Source organism: Phaenicophaeus curvirostris, chromosome 13 (genome assembly GCF_032191515.1).
Source record: "Phaenicophaeus curvirostris isolate KB17595 chromosome 13, BPBGC_Pcur_1.0, whole genome shotgun sequence".
Taxonomy (NCBI): Eukaryota; Metazoa; Chordata; class Aves; order Cuculiformes; family Cuculidae; genus Phaenicophaeus; species Phaenicophaeus curvirostris.
In genome coordinates this window covers 19,121,213-19,140,150 of record NC_091404.1, presented here as the reverse complement: position 1 = coordinate 19,140,150, position 18,938 = coordinate 19,121,213, and the positions used below count along the sequence as shown (strand labels likewise).

General features: G+C 38.6%; 1 protein-coding gene across 1 annotated transcript in view; it reads right to left on the bottom strand.

Moving 5' to 3' along the window:
- Positions 1–18,938, bottom strand: part of CHM (CHM Rab escort protein) — a 50,785-nt gene extending 31,847 nt beyond the window's left edge. The window contains exons 1-4 of the mRNA XM_069867540.1: positions 18,867–18,938; positions 9,853–9,919; positions 3,612–3,684; positions 2,305–2,429 (exon numbers count right to left, since the gene is read on the bottom strand). Of these exons, the coding sequence (XP_069723641.1) occupies positions 2,305–2,429; positions 3,612–3,684; positions 9,853–9,919; positions 18,867–18,915 (314 nt within the window). The 5' untranslated portion in view covers positions 18,916–18,938. The remainder of the gene's footprint in view (positions 1–2,304; positions 2,430–3,611; positions 3,685–9,852; positions 9,920–18,866) is intronic.

Here is an 18,938-nt window from a genome sequence, read left to right as displayed (position 1 = left end):
GTTCTAAGGAAGCACTAATGAAAGAAGTCTGGTTGTGTACATTAATTATGTCTTTTTCGCTTCATATTGCAAGCATTAAATCACTATAAACTATCAAAGAAAGATAGGTACTTTGGCAAACACTTTTTTTTAAAAAGTAATCTCTACTAAAACCCCATTTTTTTTCTTTAATTTGGAACATGGTACTTGCAAAAACTGCAAAACGCTGTTGCCATTAATGCAATAACTAAGAACGAAGCTTTTATTTAACCCATTCTACAGCTTTTTATAACACAAAAACTCAGAGGACATTTTTTCTTTCTCTGTTCTCCCAAGCTCAACAAACAGTTCAATCTCATTTTAAACATACTTGATTACCACTTTTAAAATCAAATTTGGATTCACAATAGTCTTTTTTTATAACACTGAAAAGCAGCGTAACAGAAATGTTGTATTTACATATTTTAAATCTCTATTCAATTCCCATTCATGAATAGGTAAATCTGCATGATTTGCAGCTCTACTCATTTGATAACAAAGCCTAAAAACTGTATATAATCGAAATTCACTACATCCTTCCTAGAGGAACAAATATCCCTGAATAATGTAAGAACTGTCTATAAAAATCACTCAAACTGAACTTTTGTACAGACAATTCCTCTCCTAATTCAGAAAAAAATAATACATCTGCAGACAAATTGTTGTGTAAATTTGGAATATTATCTTCCACCATTCATCAATTAAAGGTACTAACAAAGGAATATCTTAAAATGAATGTGTCTTATTAATGCCTTGTAACAGCAACCCCTTCAGATAGGTCAAATGAAAAATTGCCAACCAGCTGGTTAATTTATTCAGCACAGGTGTTCACTATTTATTTTTCAGCCATTCGCCTTTTTTCAATACAGCTTGTTGTAGACACAGTATTCTTTCCTTTGATGGATGCACTTTGTTCTAAGGCCATTCATTTCAGATTTGCACCGTGTATATTATACTGCTACCCAGCTGTTTATTCTTTCAAAATAAATGTTTAATGGTTACTTCATAGGAGTTATAAAAGTTAAGCAAAAACAACAGAACCTCGCCAGAATGCGTACATTGTCAGAAACACCATAATTGACTCAGGAAGTTTTAAGTTATCGTGGAAAACTTTTTCTTTGCTATGTTTGTTAATCTCACCATACATCCTTGTGGGTACGGGTTTTGGGTTTTTTTAGTGATAACCAAGAGAGACAGCATTGCACCGCCACGCTGAGTTAATTGATTAAAAGTAGAATCTGCTCCTAAAAAGAGTGAAATCTTAATGCTGGGGGACTCATGTCTGAGCTAGCCACCAGTCAATATCACAGCTTCTTAGGAAAATCATATGCAAATGTAAGAGATTATGAAACTTTTAACCTGATCTGGTTCTGAACAACATTAATTATGGCAAAAGGATTGTAACTACAATATTCAAGTGACATTTTATCTGCAATAGTCAAGCAGCCATTACTGTGCAGTACAGAACTTTGAAATATTCTGAGTCTGTGACCTTCAGAATGCATTAGTGTAATACACACTTCTTTTTTTCCTACCTATGATGTTTACAGAAAGAAATACATGTTTCTATATGAATATCTGTCAATGTCTCCTTCAGCTACCTATGATACTATTTAAGGGATTCAAGGTTAAACTCACATAACTACCCTAAAGAACCTTTCAGGACTTCAGAACAGTGTCCACTTCAGTACAAAATCCAAAAGATAAAAATGACAAATAAATAGAGAAAAATAGTTCAGTTTTCCATAGAGGCCCATACAATTTCCATTCATTATTGTCATGCTTACACACTATTCAATACTACTGTTTCACAAGGTTCCTTTAAGATGCTCCTTGACTTTTAATAATGACATTGTGAAAAGCTTACCTTCCGCATTATTTACATTTAAAAAAAGCATCCCACCTGCATTTAAAAATCTAAACAAAAAATGAAACTTGTATGCTTAACTTCTGCTAGAGCAGACAGATTTCTACAAACATACAATTAAGAGATATTTCCCACATACTCAGTCCTAAGATGGCACACTATTCTTCGTGTGCTTATGGAACAAACATTCGCAAAGTAAATTGTGTATTTCAACCTAAGCATGTATCTTTGGCATGTTTTATGTCAAGAAAGAGCTTCGTTACCTTACTTAAAAACAGAAAGAGATGACAGCCCCAAAGGCTGACTGGCATTAATTACCAGGAGTCTTTGCCCACGCAATTCCATCTATAAGCAACATGAGAAAGCACTGTTTAATGAGTAAGTTACAATCATTTGTATATTTTAATATTTATACTTACTCGCCAAAACAGAAATCTTCTACATTTTGAATAGTTTTATCCTTCTTGCTAAGAGAAATAACTTCTTCATTGTCGAGGATCAGTTTTCTCCAGTCTTCACAATCATCACCAGTATCCGTCTTTTGCTTACAAAGAACAATTACATTACATTTGGTAATGTGCTAGCTAATCTTCAACTATAAATCGCTATAGTCCCAAATAATTTGTTGTATCATCTTACATTAAAGGAAAAAAAAAGAATCATTCTAACTGTCTTAATCTTTTTTCTATTTAGATGTTTTGAGTTAGAGCTGGCTACTTTGTTATAGCATGCCAACACTTGTTCTACATCAGCAGCTCTAGTAATCTGAAAAATACAGTGTTAAATGAAATACAAGTTTTAGTAGAGTTTCATATAACTTTAATACAATCTATGAAAAGACAGGTTTGCCACAGTCAGGTTAGCTCCAAGTTTTGTGACAAAACTCTTCGAACAGAGATCATATGAAAAAATACAGTGAATGGGGTATTGTGTTAATCTGTCCACACAGGAATCTCTAAATAACATCACAGAACCCTGAGAATATCAAGTTCTGACATTGAGCAACGCCACTGATTACACCACAAGGTAGCACTATGTAATAAACAGGCATGAGACCGAACTGAAAAAGTTCCATCTTTTACGGACCAACAGGCTCGTAATGCTTCAGTAAATAATACGAACATCCATTTGCTAATAGAGTCCAAGTGCTCGATCTCCTAAATAAATATCCTCTTCAGAAGATTTCTAGTGGACTGTCATGAATTACATAAACTTTGGTCATTGAAAAATACGCTATCACCATTAATCTCTTTGTCCTGGTCACAGGATGTGTCAGCGGAAGGAACCACTAACCTCCTTTCTCCCAGTTACAGAGAATCATGCAAAAGCACACAAGAAAAACAAAAGGGACTGAAACACCAGAGTGTGGAAAATAATCAAACAGCAAAGGGAAAAGACCAGATTATCATTTACAAAAGGTACTGGGAAAGGAATCAAAATAATAGTGTGGTTGCCTCTATATCAATTCAAGAACCAAAAAGTATGACCAAGCACTACGTTTTCTGGTCTCAGATAATGACAGGAATAAACCAGGCTTATCCGAGCCTGAGAATGCCAGGCCAGATGGTCAAGTCTTAACCAGTAAAGTTGGAAGCCAGAAACCTCTTTGATCTGTCAAATTACCAAAGAGAAAGAGCACTGTGGTAATTTATCTTGTAATAAATTATGCAAACAACCATGATTTAATGTTAAGGAATGTTAAAACTAGTAATTTGGAATTTTTTACCTGATTTTCTTTAATCCAGGACAATAATCCTGAAAAACTAAAGCTGGCCCAGTTTCCACCATAGTAATTTCTCCTGTAAAGAAAAAACAACAGTGAAACTTGATGGACAGATAAAACATAGCTTTTTTAGGTTTAAAGAAAAAAAAAACCAATCAAGTTTGAGACACTCCAAATATTTTCCATGATGGATTGAAAGACACAGAATATGAGGATTGCTACAATATTCCACAGCACTTAATGAGATGCAGAATTTCCACTTTCACTCATTTCATTCATGTGCATCTTTGACCAAACAGACCAGAGTCCTAAACCAAAGTATTTGGAGGGTAAGACGAATAATGATGAGAAAAGCACAGAGGATGCTATGAGTAAAAGGAAAATATAGATAACACTGCTTCTTGGCCAAGACTGACTCTACACCTCTAAACCACGGCTGCAGACTTCTTTGTAGAGTGGAGCCAAGCCAACAGGGCTGCTAGTTTCAACTAAGGTCTCAGCAAAACCAGTTCAGGTTTTCTGCACATGCACCCCACTCCTCAGTTCCATCATCCTTGCCACATGAGCACAGCTACCGTGCTTCCGAGCTGGAAGTTCACGTAACAGCAATGCACCCCACTTCTAAACTCACGAGGTGGCCATGCAAAGGAGGGTTACATAAACTGAAACTGGGTCCAGGCAGTAGAAACCACGTCTCTTATCTCTTATGCCAAAGAAAAGAAAGTTCACCCCATTACTTGTCTACTGCTTACAGAAAAAAAATGATGCTTATTACAGCCTGCTCAGATGCTCTGGCAAAATATTTGCTGCAGGTGGAGCTAAAGGAACTGATTTGTAGGAACTGATAGTACCTCCCTGAGCACTTTTCAGTCTAGATCTATCCCCTTCTTTCTTTAAAAAGATCAGTTTAGTTCTTTTAAATCACACAAAATTAACAGTTCATTTTTTAAATTTGTCTGTCAGTATTTCTCTAAACATCACCTGGATTCATCAGGTTCTGTTATCGTGCAGACGTCAGAAATATTTAACAACTCTGACAGGAAAAATAATACAGCAATTAACATTTTAAAGACTCACTAGTTCTTGCAAAGTTAAAAAGTCATTTCAGGACTTAACTCTGTTTTCTGGCGTTGTATGCTGACACTTCACACGAGTGTGAAAGATACCAAAACACCCTCTCGAATGGATACCTAATGTTATTGCATACACCGAAAAATATATGTAGGGTAGAAGATGGGTTTGCATTTTACAGAATAATGTGAAGACCGCTAAATCAAATGAACTTAAAATCTTATCTTAACCTCCTCCAATTTTAAATTGTAGAGATAAGTGTGATAAGAGTGAAAATCAAAATCAGGTTTGATTCTACTGCTCAAGATGGGATGTTTTTGACAAGCCTTATCTGCGCTGACAAAGACTTCATTAAGATTGTCAGCCCCTTTCCAGCACCAGAGGGTGATGCTCCTTACAGGGTGCTTACGTAGCACACGAAGGACAGATGTCTCCTAAACAGCCTCTAATCGCTCCTGACGAGAATCTGACCTCAAAAAGTCTTTCAGCTCTGCAAGGCTACAGTGAAGAACATAAATAGGACATCTGCAAAAATCCAGCATTCACTGAATAAAGGTGGCTTCAACAAGAGAACACGGTGTTAAGGCCATGAGCTGAGAGAACTCGGTCTGTACTTTAGGAGCATGCAGAGTGTCTGCCCTGTAATTTGGGGCCTCCAAGCAGAAGAGCTCCACCTGCAGATCTGAGCAACCAGAAACTCTAGCCCTCAGCAACAAGGCGCTCACACTCACCTCATTGCATGAATGACATGGGGGAGGCTTCCAAAGCACTGCCATTTGCTATCAAACAGAATACAAAGCTGTGAGGATTACATATATTAAATGCCCAATCCTGTCACAGTCCCACCTGTAAAACAGCAATGGACAGTTGCACACAGTGACCGTGTCCTGCTACGGTTTAGTTGTCAATTGTGCAGGTTAATATCTTGCTGCTTCTTAAGATTCCACTGAACACAAAGTTCAGTGTCCATACATCATCATCCACTCTGGGACTTCCAAAAAACACGGCCGTGAAGATTTATTTTTAAGGGAATCTGCTGCTTTAGTTGCAAGTTTCCTTGAATATGGAATACAATCTGGCTGTCAGAGCAAGCGAGGCCATTGATCACAGCAAGCGCAGACAACACCTGCCTAAAATTAGGACTGGGTTTCTTCAATCCATTCCAACATAAATCCATGCATATTTACAATATTTAAAATTAAAACTTTCAGTGAGAGAATATGTTATTTTCACAGCGAGTTACAGGATTTTGTGAGCTGTCAGACACCTGTGATGCAAACACTCCTGTTCATCAGGTAGGTTTTCCCCTGATACTGCCTTCCTTCCTAACCACTGACACGGACCCATCTTTTCATCAGAGCACTCTACAGTGTCATTCGGAGGCTCAGTCAGTTTTGAGAAAACAGGATGGCCTTTCTGAAATGGAAAATGAATTGCAGCCTCTCTTCCTTTCCTCTGCCTCTAAGTATCTTTCCCAAGTTCCGCTACACCACCTCAAATATGAGTCTTCTCTCGAAGCATGAACTTTCAGATTTAAATCTCAGACTTTTAATAAGTTTGCACTGCATTACATGATGGTTTGGAGTCCCACGTAACCAAATATTTTTGTTATAATTGCCCTGAAGATGAACTGAGGAATTCCTTAAAGTAACAGCAAAGATCAAAGTCTAATTAAAGCTAAAACACTGTCCCAAAATCTCAAGGACTAAGCTCCTCTCTTCTCTCGCTACATTAGCAAACTACAAAGATGGATATTCTCCCCCTTTGTTAGGGTCATAATTAATTATCCTGTAAGTAAGAACATGAAACACTTTGAAGGTATAACAGCAGAGGTAGAAATCAATTTTTCTACCAAGTTAGATAGAGAACAGATGTTTTCTTTTTCTACCACACATTATTTCCTAGATTATATTTGCTCAAAACTCCTCCTGTATTGCCTGGATTCTCATGTGAATTAAAATAAAGTGCCTTTTAGTTCACATTTTTCATATCAGCAATGTGCAGTTCAGAGCTAGCAGAGCTGCTAGAGCCATTTTTGCAAAGTTTTGGAAATGCAGCCCAAGTACAGGCAGTTTTACCTCTGTAAAAAGTTTAATTCTCTCTTCTCCTACACTAGTTCATCATTTTTTTTCTCAGTTAATAACACCATTTTTATTCCAAATACCTTGAAAGGATTAACAAATCCCAGTCCAAAACACTGTAAATAGCAAACCGTTTCCAACTAATACACATTGTTGGAATCTGAAGCAAGAGAATCCCTAACATCTCCTTCTGCAGACAGACTGCAATTTGAGAAACTGAACACTTTCGAAAGTATGAGATACACAAGTGAAAAATAAGTAAGAACAGAGAAAGTATTTCAGGGCTATGCTGTTAAGATTGCCCTCCTCAGTGCCATGTCCTAACAGCCCTGGCTTAACAGTCAAAGTGGTGATGGCTGAAGAAAAGCTGCTGATGCTTCACGATTGCTCCCACGAGCTGCCTGCACGTGTCTGTCCTGCATTTGATCTTTCAGAAAGAAGTCTCAAACCATCAGACTAGCTGTCTTTTGCAGAGGAAGTTACTGCCACATTGATTTTAAGGATCTGAACACAAAATGACTTATGTTTCAAACCCATAAAGTTTCATGTGCTACCTATTAAGTACACAGTCACATGTATTAAAATTCCCATCCTGGCACAGTGATCGTGTTCAGCAGCATGAGTAGTGGCCTGTGCTTCCTCGCCTTCCAAGAGGAAACGTTTAACCTGAACAGCTCTTGTGATCCTTCAGCTCAATAGAAGGGTGACGGTAACAAGAAGTGGAACACACCACAAAAACAGGTATCCTGGAGGGGGGAGGTACAGGGAAGATGCTTCGGGATGCTCACACACCGAATTTTGGACACAAGGAACACTCAAGTACTCTACAGGCAAAGTAAAGCCAGAAAGTAAGAAAGAGAGAACAGGTGTCAAGAAGCTAAACATGAGAAGCAGACAAAGCAAACTGGGTTCAAGAGGAGTCAAAATCCTGCATCTCGACACTCCACTGCCCTTGGATTAAACTCCACAAGGAAATATAAACAGGACAACGAGGAAGGATGCAGGCAATAAAAGTCTACAAAAACTATATCCTAGCTGCTGAGAATCAAGTACAAAATGTAGCTAAACAGATCTCACTTCTAACTGCCCCATCCTCAGTAACCAAACTAGTTCAGAATAACAGAGATATAAAAGAAGAAACTTAGTTTCAAAGGACCAAACAGTAGGTAAGACAGCAAGCCCCTAGAAAAAAGTCCTATGGGTATGAACAATTAGTATGGGAAGTACATTCACTTCAACTAATCAACTTTCAGCCTTGATCTACCTTTCTTCGGCAACTTCAGGTTTAAACTAAGTGCCAGTCTCCACATTTTAAATTGCAAATTACTTTTCTAAATCACTTAACAAATATCCTTGAAATTCCACATGTCAACAGCTCATTAATATCTACAGTAAATGTAGCTCTCTGAAAAGAACCACCGATTTTACGTTTATTGAGACAGATAGCTGGCACAGAGAAATAGAGCTCCTTCAATTACTGTTTGGCAGAAGCTAACTTTGGTTTAGAATCAGCCTGCAGGAATTTATGGCAATGCTGCAGTGAAGTGACTATTTTGAATAAGATTAGCTACTGTTGATGGCAATGCTTGGACAGTGTTTATAAATCAAACTTAGAACTTAGTATTTTATAATAAGCCACTTGAAGACTATCTTCCATAATCACCTCTGCAGTATATTATGATAAATGCAAACAGGGCTGGAGATTAAAAGTAATAAAACAATGTACACAAGGTGATGAGTGCAAGCAAACTATAAACAAAGACTTTATCCATATATGTTTTCTATACCTCGTGTCTAACTTTGTAGAGAACAAAAGATTAATCAAAGGAGCACACCTAACACAACTATTTCAGTAACCCCAAATCTTACTTTTTTATACTCTGAAAACAATTTAAACTCATGATCCTTCAAGAAGGGAATAACAAATAACGTTGAAAAGTCACGCTCTGAATATAAACAGTTTTTTTTTGATGATGAATTTTCAATTATGCTGTTACCTCAGTAAAATGAAACTTGAAAATTCATCTAGGAAGGAGGATATTAAACCAGACACACAGTAGATAAAATGAATATGTTTTAATTCAGATGAATCTGGCAAGCTTTCTAAGACTTAACTTTTCAGTTAAAATTCAAATGGCAGCAGGATGGGGGGGCCTGTTGGTTTTGCAGGCTTTTTTTGCAAGAATACTCTCTCACACAGAAAAAAGCAGATGGCTTGAAATGCTTCCCTATTTATGGGGAAAGGATGGTACAGCATAAACATTTCTATTTTATTTGCCAAGACATGGATTCTAGACTATGATTCAGTGAGCACACACCCCAACTAAAACAGCAACTATCAATGAGTGAAGAACACCTTGGTTGAGAACACCTTCCCCTGCCCTTAGCCTGCACACAAGTTTGAAAGTAATTCCATAGGAGAAAGGAACCCAATGTGGAAGCCTTCATTTTCACCATAAAAACAAAAGCATGTGTGAATGTAAATGAGCATATTTAAGTGAAAACAGTAATAAACAAAATCTGTATTCCACAGCTCTAATTGCCTGCTTCTGTGAGGTTTCTGAAAGGCTCTTCATCATAGCTAAAAATACGCATGGATCAAAGAAATCAAACTGCCAGTGGCTAGCTATTATTACAGACTTTGATAGCCACCGAATATGAAAAATTGAAATAACAGAAGTGGCGTATTTAACAAAATTTAAGCAGTCTACTGACAACAGATGCATTAAGCTTAAAATCCAAACATTTTCTCCATACATAATGGCTCAGGAAAAAATTCTCATGGAAACACAATGGCATAATTACTGCCAGGAAAAATAATGAAGAGCACTGAAGGTGTAACCATTCTTCTCTGGAGCCACCGACAGCATCCTTGACCAACCACATCGATTCCAAACTGCTGCACAAGCATGCAAAACATGTCTGTTGTATTGATGGAAATAATACCCCAAAAATAAAGTAGAGACAGAAGCGTAAGATTAGTTGATGCCAGATGAACACAAAACACAAGTCCTGAAGGGCACACTGCCACAGACACAACACACTTCTAGCCAGTTTAACTCTTAGAAACATAAATGATTGTAGTAACTTACGAATCCAGATGAAGAACACTCTGGCCAACCCTGGCACATGCCGCTGCAACAATAGATTCAGGCAAACCTGAAAGGACACGGCAATTTTCAGAACTTAGTAAGCGAAAATACATTAAAACATGAAATAGTGTTAGAACTTGGTCAGAAATAGACAAAAGAAAGTTTACAGTATGACTCACTGACTTTTTAATACTCTCATGCTACTAAAATTGTGAATGCTGTTTTGTGGTCATTAACATTTTGCTATGACCCTCCTGAATGCAACCCTTTGTCCTTTAAACAATTGTAGGGCACGTCACTTGCAAACACCACTAGCTCCAAGTTCAAACTTGTCATCAGTGTCTTCTCTAGACACCCTGTTATAAGAAACAGACAGAGCGCTTGCCAGCACAATACCAAATTCTAATGGAATGCTTGGTGAGTGTATCCCTCCCAGCACAGCCAGGCATTATCCGAGAGTATTTCTGTGTATTTCTGCTCACTTCAGAGCGTCTGACGTAATGTGAAGGCTGTGTAACAACTCATTAAAATGGTGTTTTAAAATAAGAAATTCATGGTAACCGCTGCATGCCTTGGTATATCATCCATGTGAGGGTTTAAACCTGTTGGGATGGCACTAAACAATTTTGTACTGCAGAGAGGCCTATGGGATGCCATCTCCTCTCTACCTGTACCATACTGTACGATTAAATGCAGATGTAATTTCTGACAGAAGAAAGAACAAGTGACATTAAATGTTACTAAGAAGATGAGTCCAACTAACTTTTCAGTAAGAAGATCTAGATCAACAATTGTAAAGGTGTACCAAATGTCTCTGATAAAATCTTTGGAGATGGATTCTTTGAAGAAAGAACTCAAAACACAGACCGTTCTGAAAAAAGAGACAAGGAAAAGCCACGTTCACTGCAGTACATGCGTCAGGACTGTCACGGCATCCTGGAGGAACACAGCCTTACTATGTGAAAGCAGATCCACACTCAGCTGTCCTCTGAAAGTGTTTATATATACGTTTCATTTCTCCCCATCTATAAACTATCTGGAACAGAATCTACAACTACTATTTTGTTTGTAGTTCCTGAAAAAGGTTTTCTTTCCCTCATTTGGGCACAGAGAATATTACTCTGGAAATGAAATTGAGAAACTTGTTTCTCCTTCTTTATTGATAAAAGCCACTGAGAAAGAGTTGTAAAACATCACCAGTGCTGCCTGCCTGACCACGACTGGAGTTATAGCTACTAGGGCATAACTGATTGCTTTAAGCTTGATCCAATTGATACTGCATTGGAGGTCTGTTCTTCCATTAACCTTGGATGAAATTGTTCCCTGAGTTAGCTTCCTTGCTCTTGAAAGCTGGCATCAATTTTCTTCACCAGCTCTTTGCTTGTAAGACACTGCGGCCCCCCGCGTACCCACTGGCAACAGAATGAGAAAGTGTAAGGGAGGCAAGGTCCCTGCACGTTGGCTTGTGGAGAGGCGCCTGGAACAACTCGATGGAGCAAGAAACCATTTATTCTTATACGACAAAATCTTGGTAAATCCCAAGAAATAAGACTGTGCCTTGGCACCAGTTTCTGAATTCCTCTCTCCAACAAAAATAAAGGCACACAGAAAATAGGTAGTTTTGTCAAATGCCAGCTACTCCTACATGTGATCTGAGCTGTGTGATTGTAACTTTATAAAAGCCTTTTCCAAGAAAGAAGGCTCTGGTAAACAGAACATAGTTACAGACCTAAGAGAAAATATCTAACTTGGAAAAGCCTCCTTAGAGAAACGGCAGACATTCACTTAACAATAGCATGTGAAGCATCTCCTACAGGATTCTCACACAGTTGTGCAAAATAGGTCCCCTCCATATCAGTCAATAACAGAGAAACATATTCTTTCCTAAATTGTTCCTATTTGGAAACAGCTTCCTATTTTAAACTTTGATTTGTTAAAACCTCTAAGCTAGACTACATTAACACATTGACCGGACTCCAAAACTCTGTCCCAGCTTGGTTTGAAGACAATGATTTATTACAGAATAATCCAGATGATTGCAGGAGAAAGGCTGTATCCCTAATACTGATTCTGCAGCTTCACTTACACCTACTGAGTAAATAAAGCCGAGTATCTCTAAGCTGTTTCAATGCTTGCTGTGATGCATCCCTCTTGGGCAACGTTCAGCTGCTGGGTTTGGTGCTCAAGAGATGAAGGACTTGGGACTATAACCAGTGTCACTCATGATGCTTAATGGTTTTGAACAGATAGCTGAGTAATGATTTGGATCCAATAAATTGGATCAAAGAACTGCAAGATCTAAATGGAAATCTGCTATTCCTTTTAGATGATAGTTAAAACAAAATCTAAGATTGTAATGCTATTGAAACCAGTAACCAAACTACTGAACCATCAAGAGGTCTGCCCTCTGGGATGGGATAACTAATAGTAAACAGTATCTTCCTATCTACACAGTACACATCTCATTTTACTGTCTCTGAAACAACCAGAGCTACTGCAAAAGAAAATTTTCCAAAATAAGGTTCCAAATCCAGACAATATTTAGATTTGCAATGGTGTTAACATGAAGTAAGAAGACTGAAGAGGAATCACACGACCCAGGCACAGGAAAGCAACAACAGATCCGGACTTCGGTGTGTTATACATAAACACCTGACAGCATTTACGTAGAACGATAAGGAGTCCATACAATGCTCGTATCAATCCAATGTGCTGACTCAGAAGTTGCTCATATTTGAGGCAGAATCAATTCAGAAATAACAGAGCTTGTTATCAAGACGTATAAACTCTTCCTGTGCTTCCTGGCCCTTCCATATTCCCCCTCTAAAACACTTACATATTAAATATCTGCACTATGTTGAACTGTCCTATACTTCATTTCTCTTACCAGGGAAAACAAACATAAAGAGTTTCCCCTCATGAAGGAGGACTGATTAGTACCACTTGAAATCTATATCATCATTCCTTAAAGCCATTGCCTTCTCTCTCCACTTACTAACCTCCATTTATCAGATGCTGTATTAGGTAAATTAGCCTCCCTGGCCTTGTCAAGGAAACATTAATTTAAAATTTCAATGAAGTAGGACATTATATCTGCAGACAGATATAAAAATAAGTACAAAATTAGAGATTTTACTCATTAGTGATCTCTGGGTCACTAACACGTTCTCAGAGGCAGAATTTCGTAGCTACTTCTTGACATGTACCCAGAAAGCAATGCATTCACAGGAATCCGTGACGCTGCCTCACTGACAAATAGAAACTGCTGTAAGAGATCCTTGGACTGCACCAGAAACAGCTGCAGCACTGGAGTGAAGTGACCCAGCAAGCAGACAGTGCAAACACAGGTTCACAATGATCTTTTGACGAAGAGTGCAGACCACTCTCCACAGCGCTAGCGTTCACAGCGGCTGCCTACGCACTACCACTACTACAGCCTTCCTGGATATGTAACAGGCAGGTTAATCTCAATAAATCTTACAGGTGTGACTGCTGCAAGCTGACCTTGAAGTCTGCATCTGGTTGTTTCCAGCAACCTCTGACCAATATAATTTCCATTACATGAATTCTTGGACGTTCCCAATGAAGGAAAATGAGCCATGCTTTGATTTTCAAGCATAACGTGTTTTACAAGAAAATAAGAAGGAAATAGAAGAGTTCTCTACACATTATTTAGAGCTATCAAGACACCTATTCTATGTGTAGTTTCATCACAGCAAATTAAAATTCGATATAAGTACTAAGCTAGAAAACTTTTTTCCAGACATAAAAGCCAACAGGTTTTTGAAAGCTTTACAATATAATGAAAAGTTATAATTCACCTCTGTGTAATCCAAAATTAATTTCAGGCTTACACATTGTGTCTCCTCTGATTAGTGGCTATACAGAACGCTGTAGCGACACACAGCTTCTTCCAGAGACTTTAAACGGATACATTCGCTACCCCAAGCAGTTCATAAACTAAACAGCTTCCTCCTATGTGAGGAAGCATCTTGGTTCCTGAGTTGTTCCCTGCAAACTATTTCCCAGTCATCCAGTGGATAAGCTTTTACTGAATTACACGAGATTCATCTTGAAAAGGCTTAAATGTTTAATTTGCTTCACTGTATCTACTAAATAAATCACAAGATTCTTTTTCATAATACAAAATGTTGAAAGAAATACATTAAAAATGCTGGAACACAGACGATTTCAAAACAATCTTCTGGAGTCAGACAGCTGACCAAATGCAATAAATTTTGTTTGTATACAAACTTCTAAGAAGAGAAGAGCCGCTAACTCTGGAGAAGCTCACTACACAATCTTCACAATGTGTTGTTGGTCTATGTAAAAATTAAAAGGCATTTTATAATTTAATTGCAAACAAAGTTGAAATCCTTATTGTATATAATATATAAATTTAAAGCTAGCTAATTAAAATTGATGATAGGTTTGATTCATTTTATTGTATGCTCGTACTGCAGAAGAGTATTAAAAAATATTTCTTCATTACAGAATACAGTAGTGACATAGTAAGAAGACAGGTAAGAAACCACAACCAGTCAAGGAAGGAGCCACAATTAAAAAGTTTCTTCTCCCGCATTAGCAATCCCACATAATTATCTGCGTACAATCCAAGGAACATGGAAATGTTTGACATTCACATGGACAGATATTGACTAATCTACAAATGGTAATAATAATATGGGTCTATTTTCTTCTTCCAGACATCAACATTACAAGTCAGTGCTGCTGTATTATTCTGCAATGACCACTGACAGAACAACTCATCCATCTTCAGCTGGTTTTCTATCCAGCTTTTGTTGTAGTAGCTGCTGATATAAACTGAAGTATGTGTACTTATATAAGATAATGTAAACAAAATATCAGCCTAGAAGATGTATTAGAAAACATTTTGAACACTTCCTAAAAATATCCTGCAACAATAAAGACATTCAATTAAAAAAAAAAAAAAAAAGTCAGTCCTCAAGTCTTCAGTGTTAAATTCATCATTCACATCTATAGTATTTAGGTTAGTTTTTCATGGTGTATTTTTAAAACTGGATTAGCACCTGGAAGTGATTTTTCCTAACACCACACTTACATAAGATAAACACAAAGTACTTACACCACTCCTAGCGTAGCGCACAATAAATAATAGATTCTTCTGACAGGACTTTGATGACCTGGCAAAGCCCGAGTGCTTTCAGCCAAAATCATATGAAACCATAAATCACTCTTTATTTTATAGAATATTTCAAAATGGATTCCTGCTTTCTACCTTGAAAGTCATTTCATGTGTTATTTATAACCACTGAAAACCAGAATGGAAAGAAAATTGCATAGAACTAGAAAATTTACTGTGACTGCTTTTATAAAGAATAACTCCTTTTTAAAAAAAAATTAGAATTAGCAGAGAAAGTTGTGACTACAACCGCCTCTTGAAGAGCCATAAACATTATCTCACAGCCTCACCAGCAGTTACTACAGGCCTTCCAGAGTATCACAGACAAGTTTAACAAGTGAAGACTGAATATAACTCAATTGACTGACAAAATTCAACGACAAGGACAACCCTGCAACCCTACCCACACCACTTATAAATATTCACAGGCCAAGCTGCAAATCTTTGCACTTACAGTGGTTTCTGCCATCAGTGCAACATCACTGAACGTTCTGCCTGTGAGTTTCCTATTTGACAACTGCCTAAAGTCAAAAGCTCTGCCATCAACTCCCAAGTGTCATTCTCAAAGAGATGCCTGGGTTTTGAGATAAGTATTTATCAAAGAACTCATAGTGTTCCCTCTCACTACCATTTGAATGCCTGCACTGAGTTAAAAGTTGACCCACAAAAGCTTATCAATAATGAATGCATTTAAATGAACATGACTAATGCCCACCCTGGATTCCTCGAGCAAGCACTTACACCAGCATCCAACCCCTGGATCCAAAGGCTTTCAGACAGGCAAGAATCACCGAATATCACTTTCCAAAGAACAGACCTTTCAAAATACCAGAATGGCTTTGCAGATTGATGATAATGCACAATATCTGCTTTGGCAGAGAACCATCCAATAAATCCACTGCTTTTTGGCTGTGGTAACTTGACCACAGACTGTATTCAAAAAGCCGGAAAGGAGGGATGTGAGAGGCTGGTGAAGAGGGACTTCAGTGCTACAACAAAAAAAGCGGTAGAACAAAAAAGCAATACCGTAACAGCTTTGATTCTCACTATGTAAATAAAAAAAAGGTCAAGATATGCCCACCAGTTTCATATCACATGAAAATGGACTTTTCTTCAGAACTACGGATATAAATTCCACTATAGTAATGAAACTTTTGCTGCAAAGCCCACCAGGACTCATCTTTCTGTACTACACATGCATCTCACCCTAAATTTGCGAGGAAATGTTTAATCTAAGCTGAGGAAAAGGAGTTTCTTCAATAAGCGGATTTATGCTTCCTATAGAAATATTGATGAAGTAATTGAACCTAAGCATTAAACAGAGCACTAATGGCTAAAATTTAGTGTATGGTTCCGTTTTCATTAAGCTTAGTACAGAGAAACAGTTAAATGAGCCTGAAATAAAAACAAATTCAAATTTAATGCTACAACTCAATCTAATTACTAAAATTAACAGATGCACAAGTTGTAAAACTGGAAAAAGGCCACACATGCAGAAAAGAACGCAATTACTACCATGCTGTTACAAAGATCATTAACACAAACATTCTTAGTTATTACAATATGACAATTAAATATACATAGATAGACTCAGCGCTGGTTATAGCATCAGGAAACAGAAAGTTAAGATAAGGATAAGATATTCCCACAGGAGTCAGCTCCCAAAAGAGAAGAGAGATGGAAGTTTTACTTTGAATAATTTTCCATACTGAGTAATTTAGTAAAGATTAAAAAAAAGTCAGTCAACAGTGTTAGCACCCATTTGCGTATGCTATTCATGAAAAACAATGCAAAGAAAAGACAGAATACTGTCCCAGGCCCATGTTCCTGCGAGACCCCTAGGCATGAAGGCTGCCAGACCAACCTGGTTATCATCTGCCTTCAACAACAACCACCAAACCTCCAGAATAAATTCTGGCAGCAGGTTTTCGCTCTGCCATTGGGATCATGAGACATTAAATCTTTTAAAGAGGTAACACCTTCACTAGCTTCCTTAGCAGCTAGAACAGCTCCTCTTCCCATTTCCCCCTTCCAGTTTCCTTAGCAGCGGGAACGGTGAAATAGTATAACATTTATATTAGTTTTATAAACCTCTGAGTTTTCTTTCATTTTCTACATAAATGATATTTACCTACGTAATATTTACCTACGTAAATACCATTTTTCTCATGGCAGTAAAGATTGAATTCTCCTCAAAAACCACAGAATTCATGCAATCTTCAATATTTTACCCTTTAAGTTTGGCACTTTGGCCTTTTGTTATTCATCATTTTTCTCATACACTCAAAATATTCACAAATGTGAACACACGTTAAAAAGTCAGATTCATTAGCAAGGCGTCCATGACAAACAACAGAGTTAAGAACACAGAAGGGATATCTTAACTTGCTCAAGAACCTTAATTTGCATTTTTTGTACAGCTATGGTCAACGACGGGAATGGTAATTTTTTTTATAATCCATCACAAATTCCAGAACCAAATCAAAACCCCTTTGAGCAATTACACAGACACGCTAAGGAGATAAACACTGAAAGCAGCAATTACATTAAGAAACCCACTTATTCTATTCCAAATTGCTAGAAAAGTAGCCCAAAATCTGAAGGGCACAATTTGACAGAAGAATGAACTCCAGAGGCATAGCTGCTGGTTTCACATGGGTAACAGTAGCAATTGGAAGTCCCTCCCTTCCTGTGCTCTGATCAACATCCTGAGCTGACCCGGGGAGCTCTTCATCAATGCAAACGAAATCTGAGTGTAAATTTGAGACCTACAAGCAGGACTGCATTCTGAACACTTTAGGACTGCAGCTCAATACTGAATTTAAGGTCAAGCTCATCAAGACCTGTTCAAACCAGGCCACCAGGTTCTACAAAACAGAAATCTGTTTCAGTAGTTCAACAGTATCATGATACACAAGCAGCAAGTACCTCCTGGAAGAATATTTTAGACCTTGTCTTGCAATTTCAGTGTTGTACATTTCAGCGAGACATCCAAGATCTCCATCATTATTCACCTTAACAGGAGATAGGATGAACTTCAACTGAATACAGAAAGGGCAGGAAGTTCCAGAAAGGTGAGAATTAAGTCTCTGATATGTGCGACCATCCAGCCTTATGTTTGTTCACGTACTGAGAAATACCCTTCAGTGAGGACTCAAAAAAATAAAACCTGGGTTATTTGTCAAAGCGGGCACAGGGATCAGAAAAAACTATTTAAAGTTCTTATATTACAGAATACAACAACAACAACAAAAAGAGAGATTACCCGCATATGCCACATAGACTGCAACAGCATGGGGCTTCCCCTCCTCTGACGCGTTCTCTGGGCATCAGAGCAAGCTGGCGTTTCAGGAAAGGGGCTGCCAGGGGCGCAGGGTCAGACAAGGCCTTTGGGAGCACTAAAGGCAAAGGCTGCCTGCCAAGAGGATGGAGACTCCCTTTTTACACGGAGTCACAGAAAAGACATCGGGTAATGAAGATAAGCCGCCCCTGGGGAGATCCCAACGGGGCTCCAGAAGAAATTGTTTCCCCACGAGAACAGCGAAGCCCTGGAATGACCTCCCAGGGGTCCCTCTGCACCGGGCACTTTTAAGTCTCAGCTGGACAGTGCGCTGGGCCGCCTCATTTGCCCAGAGATCTCCTGCAAAGGTCAGACCCGAGGACCCGCGAGGGCCCTTCCACCTGGCGTTCTGCGACAGTGGCCCTGCCCGGGGCGCGCAGGCCCCGTCCCCGCCGATCCCGCCCCCCGCGCCGCCTCTGCCTGAGCCCCCCCCCGACACCTCCGGCGAGGGAGGCGCCCGCAGGTGCCCCGGGCAGCGCCCGGCCCGGCCCGGCCCCGGCCCAGCCCTACCCGTCCCGATCACCACCACGTCGAACTCGCGGGGCAGGTTGTCCGCCATCTTGGGAGGAGCCGCGTCACGTG